The sequence below is a fragment of the Macrosteles quadrilineatus genome, unplaced genomic scaffold (assembly GCF_028750875.1).
Source record: "Macrosteles quadrilineatus isolate MER2022 unplaced genomic scaffold, UCM_ALF_1.0 Scaffold_8__2_contigs__length_117827958, whole genome shotgun sequence".
Classification (NCBI taxonomy): Eukaryota; Metazoa; Arthropoda; class Insecta; order Hemiptera; family Cicadellidae; genus Macrosteles; species Macrosteles quadrilineatus.
The window spans coordinates 82,725,885-82,739,335 of NW_026542601.1; the positions used below are offsets into that span (position 1 = coordinate 82,725,885).

The 13,451-nt window shown below is 33.7% G+C and overlaps 1 protein-coding gene across 2 annotated transcripts in view; it reads right to left on the reverse strand.

Moving 5' to 3' along the window:
• LOC129001268 (serine/threonine-protein kinase 26-like) overlaps window positions 1-13,451 on the reverse strand; it is a 164,337-nt gene that overhangs the window by 4,076 nt on the left and 146,810 nt on the right. For both annotated transcript variants that reach the window (XM_054428510.1, XM_054428509.1), the window contains exons 3-8: window positions 12,072-12,237; window positions 8,562-8,719; window positions 7,579-7,764; window positions 5,800-5,945; window positions 4,747-4,966; window positions 3,424-3,603 (exon numbers count right to left, since the gene is read on the reverse strand). In XM_054428510.1, coding sequence (XP_054284485.1) covers window positions 3,424-3,603; window positions 4,747-4,966; window positions 5,800-5,945; window positions 7,579-7,764; window positions 8,562-8,719; window positions 12,072-12,237 — 1,056 coding nt within the window. The remainder of the gene's footprint in view (window positions 1-3,423; window positions 3,604-4,746; window positions 4,967-5,799; window positions 5,946-7,578; window positions 7,765-8,561; window positions 8,720-12,071; window positions 12,238-13,451) is intronic.

Below are 13,451 nucleotides of genomic sequence, written 5' to 3' on the forward strand. Positions count from 1 at the left end.
GAATTTAATAATCGTCAGAATAGTTGTTTTCTTAAGCCTGGCATGCATTTCTTAAGCCTGGCATGCATGATCGTAAAAGTATAGACGGTTTAGTAACGATTACAAAGGCTGAGCTGAGGTCAGATGTACTCAACAATCACAACAGCTGATAGCATAATAATCACCCTTTTAACTATCTACTCAGTATTGGCTAGGCTTGATGATCAAGCCTCCCACACACCTCTAATAAAATAATTAACTTGACTAAAGAGCTTGGCCTGAAAATTGTTCTGGTCTGATTATGATAATGATACCATGATAATAAGGTTCTCTTGGGTAGTTTTCTATACAGAAACTGTCTTGTTAAAATAAATACCATATGAGAAATAATCAGGTCCAATAGTAATTTTATGCGTCACACAAGACCACAGTGGGTGTCGATAAAAAAAACCCTATATAGATGCAACACATTATGCATGAGTTGCTTCCACCAAATTAGCAGCAAATTAGGTCTATCTATGTTTGAGTATATACAGGGTTGCCACCAGCCATGAAAACCTTGAATTATGCATGAATTCTTGTGACCATGAAAAAAGGCATGGATTATGCATGAATTTCTCCATTGGACCATGAATTTTAAAGATCAGGATTAATTATTCAATTAGTACAATTAAATTGGCCAAATAATTTTTTTTTTCATATTTAAAAACGGTTCAGAGAAACCAACACCAAGAGAATACTGTCTGGAAATGATTATTTAACATGTTCCACGATCAGAAACAATTGCTTAGTTAGTTCATTCCAAATCATTCGAGGTTAGATGCTGATGTGAGCTGAGTCTTTCTGAAGACTTAATATGGTTTGAAAAATCATTAGTAGGCCAACTTCTGCGTATGTATAAAGGGACATGGCAATCACAAAAACAGAAGTTTTAGACCATGCTCGGAATTGAAACGGGGTGTGCAATAAAACAAAATTTCCGACTCTTGACGCCTGATTTTAATAGCTTTGTGGATAAACCAATCATATCTTAGTACGTTGAGTAATAAGATAAACCAGTAAACATAAAGAATATTTTATGACATTCATGTGGAGGGATAAAAAAGGACTTTTTGGCCAGGTGTGCGGGATCTTTGTTTTATTCCGGTGGAAAGACTGAATTAGACCTATACTTATATATAGATATTTTACAATTCTTCTCCAATGTGTCATATAGAATAGCTGGACCCATTTTTTTTTCATCTTTGTTTTGAATGTATAGTTATGAATTACTCTAAAATAGTTGAATTTCATGTATGGAAAGGTTATTCAATAGTAACACGCAAAGAAACTGCCTCTTTAACAATTTCTTATGTCAGCAAAAATGAGCGCACCGACCATGTTTTTTTTTTTTTTTTAACTGCCCATGAAAACCATGAATCTTGCATAGATTTTTTCATCCCACTATGGTGGCAACCCTATGTAACCTTTTCCAGTGTTTGAAGGAAAACAACTCCCAAACAGGAATATTTTGAGTTAGGAATAGTTTTCCAGAAACATTGATAAACTGGCCTACCTGATTCTAAAATATTTCTAGGAATTTTATAAATGAGCTAAACAATGTACAGAGACGTAACATAATATCATTATGAGTAACGCATTTATTTACTCCATAAAATAATATGGTGATTAAATTTTTTTTAATTTGTATTTTTTTTTATGTCTTCTATTCCATATCTTCCAACTCCATGTCTTCCAACTCCATGTCTTCTATTCCACATCTTCCAACTCCATGTCTTCAAATTCCATATCTTCAAATTCCATATCTTCCAAATCCATGTCTTCAAATTCTATATCTTCCAACTCCATGTCTTCTATTCCACACCTTCCATCACCATGTCTTCTATTCCACATCTTCCAACTCCATGTCTTCAAAATTCCATATCTTCCAAATCCATGTATTCAAATTCCATATCTTCCAACTCCATGTCTTCTATTCTACATCTTCCAACTGCATGTCTTCTATTCTACATCTTCCAACTCCATGTCTTCTATTACACATCTTCCAGCTCCATGTCTTCAAATTCCATACCTTCCAACTCCATGTCTTCAAATCCCATATCTTCCATCTCCATGTCTTCAAATTCCATATCTTCCAATTACGTGTCTTACAGGTTGATCACGTTAAAAAAATGTCACGTTAGTTTATACCAGGTATATATATAGTCAATTCTTTTAACAAAGTCTGCAGTTGAAATAACAGTTTGCAAAGTTTAAATGAATTTATTATTTTTAATATCCATGGCAACATAAATCAATAATAGTTTAAATAAGATAAAACACAACGGCAAAAGCTATAAAAATTAGGGATGGTCAAGTCTCGAAATTTCGGGAAATTTTCGGGAAATTTTTAATCTCGTTACACGAGACGAGATTACTTTTTGGCCGAGATTTTTATCGAGACGAGAATAAAAAAAAAAAAAAAAAAAAAAAAAAAAAAAAAAAAAATTAAAAACGCCTGCAGAAAGTCAATGCAATACCCGCAATACAGGAGCGTGTTGTAGTTGCGTTTCCTTTTCGAAGGCGTTCTTATTTAATTAATTCTTTTAATGTAAATATTACTTTAATTCTTTTAATGTAAATATTACTTTCATTATTTTAATAATATTACTTTAATAACATTTGAGAAGTTTTTTTAAGTGTAAGCAGTGTGAGGAATGTTTTATTACTATAAAAAAAGTCAAAACAAGTAACTATTTTATAAAAATTAATATTGCTTTTATTTTATGATTTATTTTATTTTAGGATAAGTTGAACTCTATCCTAACTGATATCACCATGTTTCCTAATCGTAGGCATTTTTAATAAGTTAGGCGTGATTAATAAAAAATGTTATGCTGATGTTATTTAATGAAAGATTGTAAATTAATATTCTTGCCTATTATCATTATTTTAGTATTTAAACAGTCATCTAACAATGTTACAAAATCAGGTAAAAATTTCGAACGTGCATTTCCCGTTGTGTATGAGAAGAGAAATCTCGTCTCGATCTCGTCTCAAAATTTTATGAGAAATAAAAAATCTCGTCTCGTCTCGTCTCGAACTAAAAATCCAATCTCGTCCATCCCTAATAAAAATGTTATAAAAGATTCATTTGTTGACCTTTAATACTCTGTGTTAAAAATTCTTTTTCTAGACTAGCTGTGGTCCCGTTCTACGCACGGATAGTGTAGTCAGTCTCTTGGTGTTGGTTTCTCTGAACCGTTTTTAAATATGAAAAAAAAATTATTTTACCAATTTAATTGTACTAATTGAATAATTAATCCTGATCTTTAAAATTCATGGTCCAATGGAGAAATTCATGCATAATCCATGCCTTTTTTCATGGTCACAAGAATTCATGCATAATTCAAGCTTTTCAAGGTTTTCATGGCTGGTGGCAACCCTGATATAACATAAACTCACCTCTGAGATGAGAGGGTAGATGAGTTGAGCGAGGCAGGGTGACCGAGGCGTAGAGGATATCTTGACCTCAGACCTGGGTCTAGGTTGTTTCTTCTCCAGCTGAGGTGTGTCAGAGTCCTTGCTTCTTTTCTCAGGTAGCTGAGTACTAGGAGGTGATGGTGCGGCTGACAACGGTCTCCCCTACACAATATGTCATCTTTATATTTACAACAATACAGTATCAACCCTTCATGGGTGTCTTAGACTTTCAAACACGATTGTTTTTTTTTTTTTTTTTTACTTTATTTAATTTACAAAGCAAATGATATAAATAATACAAAAATAACTTGAAGAACATGAGCTAGTGATTGACCACTGTCAACACTAGCTAACAAAGAGAATTTTGATAAGACTTAGCCGAATCTGAATGGTAGGTCCAATATCGTATGTCGCTTCAGTCTGTAAATGGTGTTGTGATTGTCCAATAAATTAAGTGCAAGATGATTTGAATGATTTTCCAATTTTATAATGTATTTTTCACTAGATTTTGTAATTTCTTCTTTGACTGTTCGAATTTGAAGATCATTGTGAAGTGTTCTGTTGGTAACAAACCAAGGAGCGTTGACAATTTTACGTAATAATTTTGATTGGTAACGTTGAATAATTTCAATGTTTGAGGTACTTGCTGATCCCCAAAGCTGAATACCATAAGTCCAAATTGGTTTTAGAACTGTTTTGTACAGTAACAAAACATGATTGGTGAAACAAAGACTTCTTCCAAGTATTGAAACATGTGCATAAAGGAAAATTTCATCAGGACACATATGAAGGATAAAGAAAACTATGATGGCTGTCCAGAAAGTAACTGATGATTTGGTCCACCACCTAAGAATCAATGTAAAATGGGGTTTTAAAAAAATATTACCACAAAAATTCCATCAGTTGTGTAGTGTTGTACAGCTTGCATTGGAAAAATAAAAGAGCAGAACTGATCAAAAGTTATACACACGTCATATTACTCCAATAACTTAACTTACACGTTAATTATAAACAATTAGGTTCTAAAATTTACTTAAATTAGTCAGGAACATGACAAAACCTGCGCAAACACAATTTTTTTACAATATAAGGGAATGTACCTATATCTCTAGATTCCTAAAAAAATATCGGTAAAGTTAATCTAACCAATTTTAAAATATACGCTGAATAAACATTGCTCTATTCTTCCTGGGCAGAGGAAGTTAACCTGAGTGGCAATCAATCCACATTTAAAAGGTCAACTGCAAAAAGACCCCTTTACGTATTGACATCTACTCACGTACTAAGTTGGTTGTTATGACTCACCGAGGGTGTTTTGTCAGGTTGGCGGTTGCGGAAGTGGTTCTCCTGTATGATAGTCTTGCTGGGAGTCTGAGGTCCCGAGCCGTTCTGAGACACTTTCTTGACCGGGACGACGTGGTTCTCTAACGGCTCAGACACTGGACTCTTGACTCCGTGAGGACCCTTCACCGTCATGATCCACGACGGCTCTTCCATGTCACTGTCTGGCTTGCCTGACTCCTCACTGCGCAAACCAACAGTGCTGACTTAACAAAGCATCTATAGTTACCTATTAGTCAAGTCATTTTAGGGCTTTAGGTGGAAATTTTTCCCTAAACGGGGAAACTTTGCATTTGTGTAGTACCAACAGCATCCAGTAACAACATATAAAAAATAAACATTGATGCATGCTGTGCTACGGCCACCATCTTCGAAAATAACTTAATGTAGATTTAATTGGAAATCCAATCAGACAAATGGAAATTTGCTTAGTCTGCAGGTTTGCTGCGGCGGTGGGGGTATTGTTTATACATTACAATACACTTTAATCAGCATGTTAGTTACTAACAGTTATTGGGGACACAGTTTATTCTGTAGTTAACCTAATCGCAGTACATTTAAAAAATTTTGTATTTCCAAAGGTTTGCGATATCTGGTAAAAAAAGTGAAAATCGGCTGCCATTTTCCAAGGTGGTGGTCGTATCACAGCATGAATGAATGTTTATTTGTTTTATGATGTTATTGGGTACTAGTACTACACATGTGCAAATTTTCACTGTTTAGGGAATTATTTTCAGGTAGACGGACGGGTATTTTCCCCTAAAATGACTGGACTGTATTTAACTTGACATGTAGCACAAAAATGCTATTGTTTATTAATATTGAAGATGTTATTTGAAAGTTAGAAGAAATCCATTAAGAACAGAAGACATACATTATCAACTAAAAATTCTTAAGATTCCTTTCAAAATCACAACCAGATTTTGTAACATGTGCAGCTAAAGCTTGCATTGTGAATTTTAACTTTTAAGACGAGGTTTCATGTTCAAAATTTAATAAAATAAAGGAGATACTTACGAATCTGAATTCTCGGATTCCGTTTCACTCTCTTCACTTCTTGACGACTTCCATTTCTTATACCTATCTATAAGGTCTATTAAATAAGAATTTTTCTTTGCTTTCCTAATGAAGGGAAACTTGAGCAATTCTTTTGCTGTGGGCCTCTGAAAACAAAGCAACAGGAAGATCCATAAAGACCATGAAGGACAAGTGTTATTAGAAATTAACAAACATGCACCGGTACAACTTAAATTGATATAGGGCTATGTTATTGAAATCTTTAGGAAAAAACATTGTTTTGATAAAGGAAAACTGAAAACACATTTTAATTGTTTTAAATATATCAGTAACTAATTTTTATACAGTTATTAAGTTTTGTGTAGCATGAAATGAAAGTGCTCTGACTAAAACACTCACAATTCTGAAGCACCTACCATTTTAAAGGAGAAACTTACAAAATATTGAACACATCAAGATAATATTCAAATTTTAGTGAACTGTGTCACTTCTGACTAGCGCCTTATAACCAACATGCACTTTTGGCATCCTAAGAATATTTGCATTGTTGTTACAGAGTTGATTTTGCACAGAACTGAATATATTCCTCCACTTACATGAAACAACTTGAAATGTAACTGAATCTCAGTAAAAAACCAAGAGCATTGTAGGTCATATAGCAGTAACTATTGATTTAAACAGATCTTTTTTAAAATAGTCTGTGTTACCATACTATCAGTTGTTTGAGAATGGTATCACATCTAAGAAACCTTACATTTTTGCTTGATAGGTGGAGTCTTAAATTCAAACCAATGGATCACAGAATTATCTACAGTAAGCCCCCCCCCCCCCCAGGGGCTAATCCGACCTCGGACTTGGTGACTTCACCATCTCACACAATCGCAACTGAAGGTTATCCCCGAACTTCATCATTGTTTTCTGTGATTGTGGCAAAACCTGGAGCATGCTCAGTAGTAACGGAAACATAATCACGGAAAACTTATCACTATTTCCTAGAATCACAGCAAAATCTAGGAAATCTGCTGTAATAGAAACATTATCATCCTCTTCCCCAATCGTGGAAAAATCCTAGACAAATCTCATAGTCATGGAATAAAAATCATTATCACATATTTTTTCTTTGGCGATCGCGGCAAAATATTTAACATCTTGCGAACTGGCAAAGATATCATCATTGTCTCCCACATTCACGGAAACTTTATCGTTGTTATCTGCAATCTCATCAAACTCTTTAATATCTTCAAAATCGTCAATTTCGTCTCCTGCGATTGCAGCAAAATCCTAAGCAACTGCTCCTAGGATAATCCAAACTTTTCACTGATCCAGCCAAGGTACCAGTTCCGTAGAAGACGGATTAGCAGGGTTAAACTGTAATTGCTAAAGGCGACTAAACGACTAAAGGCCATCGGTACATTCACAATTTTGAATCTGAGCTCCGCCAAGGCAATAATCCCGTGATCCAGACATTAGACCAGACGATTTCTTCCTACTTATATTAAAGAATAAATTAATAAATGAATTTATTTCCCATATTACAAAACATTTTACAATCATAATAATTGTTGAGAAATGTAAACTGGTCACTTTTTCAAGTAGTGTGACCAGTTAAAAGGTTAATCATACATAATAAATAATAAATTGTTGAGCCTAGCATCAGATGACAAATATTTTATCCGCCTGCTGTAACATCTGGGCAAAACTTAAACTAAGAAAGTGATAACAAAATATAAAGTACATTCATACATAAATTGCTTCATATAACAAACTAATACTGCTTACATTCTCGGGATCCTTGTTTAGACAAGCTTCAACAAACTCTTTGAACTGTTTGGTATAGTTGCCAGTCAACTGAGGAGGGTTGTTTTTTGGTATGAGGAACAACACCCTCATAGGATGCAGCTCAGAGTTGGGAGGTTCTCCCTTAGCCAACTCTATAGCAGTGATTCCTAGTGACCAGATGTCAGCCTGTCAAACAAAACTGGATTAGTTAAACTATACAACTTGGATTTGATATTTCTGAAATAAACTTAAGTCTCAGTAAGTCAGCACCCAAAAACTCAACCGTTTGCCTTTCTTAAAAATACACGGAACTCTTAACCAGTGTTATTTGTGAGCTTGTAGCTTCAATGATTGCATCGCCTTTGCCATTTGGACCTAGCGCTAATTGTTATTAAGACCGAAACTTGTAATGCTACCAGATTACTAGTCCGTCAGTCAACTCTTCAACAGTGTGAATTTTAAAAAAAAGTAATACATTTTCTTCAAGTGAAATTAGAGGATTTCAATGTTATTGTTAGTAGTTATTGTAAAGTACATATGTAAACTTTAAGGAAAATTTCTAATGTTTTAGTTTCTGGTCTAATTCCTGGTTACCTGGCATTTATAAAAAACTGTAGACATCTGAGGCCAGATACTTTAGACTTTGAACCTAACCCATGTAAATGGTGTAGAGGTCCTTAGATCACACTGGGTTTGTGAAGTTTCAGTGATAATACAAGGCAACCTTGATAACAAACAATGTTAAGATTTAATATATTCAGAAAACGCAAAAAACCTTCTGGCCGCCCCAATACCAACACAGCCAGTTTCCCGCACATTCAATCGATTGTAAATCCTGCCAGCCTGTATATATTTACAAACAAAATATCTCATGCAGTAAAGAATGTCATTCGCTTTGTTGTCCTTTAAAAATCCACAATTTCACAAAATATGTTGTTTGCAACGTTGTTTTTAATGAATTTAAACTAACAGATATTTATTACCTTGGAGTCATAAGCGCTTTGCTTGATGACCTCTGGCGCCATCCAGAAAGGTGTTCCTACGAAGGTGTTCCGTTTGCTTGTGGTGTTTGTCAGCTGTCCGGCGACTCCAAAGTCTGCCAACTTTACATCTCCCATCTCGCTCAACAGAACGTTTGCCGCTGCAACAAATATTTTAAGTTATAAAAATATATGTAGTAAAGTAATTTGTAATTATAAAATAAGGTAGAGTTGAGCAATTCTTAAAAAGCACGATCTTGTGGAAAAATACAATTATTTGTACATCTATGATTAAATTTATGTAAGTTGTCTCATTAATTAAATATTCTTCACATGCAATATGAATGGGTGTTTTCTTTTAGGCAATTATTTTTAACATAAATAATTTATTTGAAAATGTTTAAACAACATTTGATCTGTCCAAAATAGACAGTGATTGTATACATAGCATTCTGAAACTACCCACGAGCTAACACAGCTGTTTTAGGAGCACATTTACTGCCTCATAAATATTAACGATTCCAAGAAGCTATTGGCTCTGTCTGTAAATCTATATTTTACTTTAGGTATTACCTTCGACTATTGATAGAAATAAACTCATTGAAACGTTAAAGTTATCCCAGTTTTTAAATCAAACTCGACGTAGTTGAAGTGAGCCACCAACAGATTGTCAATTACGGATTTCAATCGCATATGGGGAATTTTTAACCAAGTTGAACTAATAGGATGAAGTTACACATTTTTTTGTTACGACAAATATCTCCCTAACCAAATCAAGTTAGAAAATATAACTTTAGACACTAGCCCAATGTGACTAGCTCATTCGCTTCCTTCTTTATTTTTAACGAAAAATTGGTGACAGCTGGTCGATATAGATGGACTTTCCACTTCAATATCTAAAAGTCAATGGTATTACCTATTTGTAATACCACTTAAAACACCTGTCACTTTACCACTTTATCACATAAATAGTTTTCAATGTGAGTAAACTTAACAATATTTCTAAATACCAAAACTGGATACAATTGGTCAACACCATAAAACTCAGTGTGATAATACTTAGTCGTTAAAAACTGCTTTGAAAATCTAAAAGTATATTTTTGACATTTTTTAAAAATAAAATACATGAAAGCACTGTGTAAAATAATAAAATTTTTTAAATTAAAAATTTCTTCCGGGAAGAAAAATGTATTTATGAAAGAGTTTTAATTAAAATATAAACATCGGTATTTGTGTCAGATCAGCTTAAACAATGCTGTCCAGCAAACACTTTAGCTTGTAGCCTTTGTCAAAACCAATTTTGCCGGCAGTAATTTTGTGGTTTTTCACCCAAACCACCTGATTGCCGCCCCATGCTTCTACCACAGCATTGTGTTTGGTTGATATATCTGACCAGAATTGCTGTAGGCTAGTTTAACCTCCTTCCGAGTGATTTGGTAAATATACCTAGGTTGATGGGTTTGTTTAAAACAAAATATAAAATCCATCTATTTACTTATAACGTATTGACAATTTTGTTCAATATCACAGAAATCAGTCCATCAAACATTTATAACAATAAAAAAACTTAATAATCTAGCAACCTCTGAAAAAACAACTGAAATTGTATCTGTATTTATCTTTTGACCTACAAAGACACAAAATTAGATAAAGATTTAGTTTCATATTTTATTAATTGAAATTAGTTTTTAAAAGTCAGTTGAAGTATTATTATCTTAACTAGCCTAGTTAGAAACACTTGACAATGATTGTTACAGATTTTAAAGAGATTATTCTTTGAAGTTTCTTATATTTTCAAAGAACATTATTTCAGGTCCTTTTCCATTTCAAAGATCTATAATCTTTTGTCAATAAGCTAACTTTGTTCTTAACTTCAAATCATTCAGAGAACAATGTTTTTCAGTAGAATTCTTAGAGGTTTTCAAAATTAAGTTAATTGTTTTCCTGGGTAAATTAATAATGTCCCACATTAATTTTATCGTGTTCTTTCTTTAAATGTATAGTGTAAAGTAAAACATTTAGTTTTTAGAAGGTACGTAAAATTTCTTTATAGTATGTTTATAGTTAATGTCCATTATGCCTAAAATCACAAACAAAGTACGGTAATAGAGTATTACTATTGACTATTGGATACTGAAATGGACACGCTGTCGCCAATTTTTATTTAAAAAGAACATAGTTTTGCGAGCTAGTCACAGAATGTGCTAATATCTGAAATACTATTTTCCACTTTATTTTTGGTTGCTGACCAGGATAATGGGACATAACAGTTTCTATAGCTCACAATAAGTCGTTGCATCAGTTTGACTTGGTAACAAAGTTTGTGTATTTGACATAAATCAGTAATTTTCATTATTGATTCAACCAACTAATTGACCGAGTGGTTGTAAGGTTTACCATCATATCTAAAGGTTGCTGGTTCAATCCCAAACAATATGTCCTGAACGCAATTGCAATTTCTCAATGGTAAAATATAATCTAATTTAATTATACTTTTAAACAAATGATGTGCTTGATTATATCAAAAAATATATCAAATGCAGTACCAAGATTATCGTTTGGATTGTTTCTTTACAAAACTTTGTTTCTGAGCTTTATATTTGAAAAATTGAACCATGAATTAAGACTGTAATATTAGGATTAGGTTCCATCTATATTTGGGACTCCTAATTAAGTTGTGTTCCGTGCTGTTAGCTCCATTCGGTGCTCCACATACAAGCCGGCACCATTATTGTCCATAATGCAGTAATAATCACCACAATTGGTCATGGACCGGTAGACAGCCTTTCCAAAATGGTAAAACAATGTAACTAATCAGCTAATATTGTTTCTACTACTTCAACTGTGTTTATTGTTTCAATTATAATCAAACAAATCTTCATCAGATGTTAATTGATTAACAGGGCAGCAGAAATGTAACACCCCCTTAACTTATTAACCACATTTGAAATCGTTTTGAAGCAGCCTTCTTAGATATGAGGGGCTACGTAGCTACAATAATGATACTGTAGTTAATTTTGAAAACTTTGCCCATCAGTGGAGCTGGGGGCTGGCTCCAAATTTTCAAATGGTAAGTATAGTCTAGTTTAATATCATTTAACATGTGTAGGTGAAACTAAAAGATTAACCTAAGGAAAATGAAAACTGGTCCATTAATAACAGCTAATGAGCTATAAGCAAGTTATCTCTGTACATTGCTTCTCTGTAGTTTTTATCATACCCTATTATTAGAGAGTCAATTTACTTAATGTTAAAACAATTTAATGCCTTCTGAAAAATGTTATCTTCTAACACTCTGTGGTAATCTCTGTGACGCCACTCGTAAACACAGTGACATCTTTAAGAACCCATTTGCATTTCGTGATGACAAGAATTGCAGAAGTTACATCGGAATCTCAGAGGTAACTGATTTGTTCATTAGTCTCAGAATTCTCTTTTGAAGAGTAAACATATTTGGGGCTTTTATTAAGTGAAACATTCCACTTACGAAGGTTAACCAGTGTATTCAATCACCTTTTATGTCCCTGTGGAGTTTCCGCTCGCTATGCAGGTAGTCCAACCCCTTGAGTACTTCTCTAAGGATGATGGCGATGTGCATCTCCTCAAAACTGCCGGCCTTCATCAGGTCCAGGGCCGAGCCGCCGCCCAGGTACTCCATGATGATCCATAGCTTCGTACCCTACAACATCACGTTAGGTTAGATTTATACAACTGACACATCAGCGTAAGGCGAAGATGAGTGACAAATGAGAGTTGAATGAAAGACTGCTTTGTTACTAATAAAATCAGGTGTTCCTTTGACGAGGACCATTAAGTTGCTCAATGATCAGAGATAACTAGTTTTCAGTTTCGAATGATCAAAAACATTGTCTTTTCTCGGGATCAAACCTTCAGATTATTAGCTAAGCAATATACCTTCAGCTACATATTGACTTAAAGACTGAGTTCTGTGAGGACAGGTTTTAATATCCTTCATGCTAAATATCCATTTACTCAAATAACAATTTAATCGTAAGTCTAGCTACAGTATAATAAGTTTAAATACACCATTAATGACATTGAAATTGAACTACAGGTGACTGTAAAACTGCATCCAAATAGATATGTTCAAATCATCAAGTAATAAGCGATGACGTTGTTCAACATTTGTAGACACATTACAGTACTTAATAACCTTTTGTTGAGAATCCTCTATACAGAACATCAACCATATAATTAAGAAAATATGGACAATAAGTTTAGTATTTTGGGAAGGAAGCAGAATATTTATGCGACCAGCAAGGCTCAGATAATCAAATGATTCTGAATCCCATAATCTGAATGCCTTCAAGATAAATATTTCCAAAACAACTTTTCCTGCAAGTAAACAATTGAACAGACCCTTTCAAAATTGCAATGATTACCAAATTGATGACATTTTTCAAACTGACATTATTAAATTCCATTTTGTTACCCCTGAACTGCGTAGTATAGACTAAACTATTACCTCGTAATTGAACTGCAAGATGAGGTACGTAATAGTTTAGTCTGACATTATTGATTTGTCAATCTTACAAAAGCGCTTCACCAAAAGAGTGATAAAAAGATTGCAATTAGCGAGAGTTACAGACACTAAGACAAAATGACAAGATTGAGATGTAGTGCCATTTAGCTAATGCAAGGTGTGGTCCGACGGCTGATACACGGACCAACTAAGTCATTCTTCGTCACAAGCTTGTCCCACTTTAATGACTAGCCATTTGATAAGTGTCAGCATCTAATTCAGAGTCAATTAAAATGACTAAATTAAATCAATTCCTTCAATCTATGCATTAAACGACAGTCTTTTTGTTGCTTAACTTAGCTAGTTTTTGTTTAGTTACAATTTAAAAGCTATGTGATTCAGCAAAATAA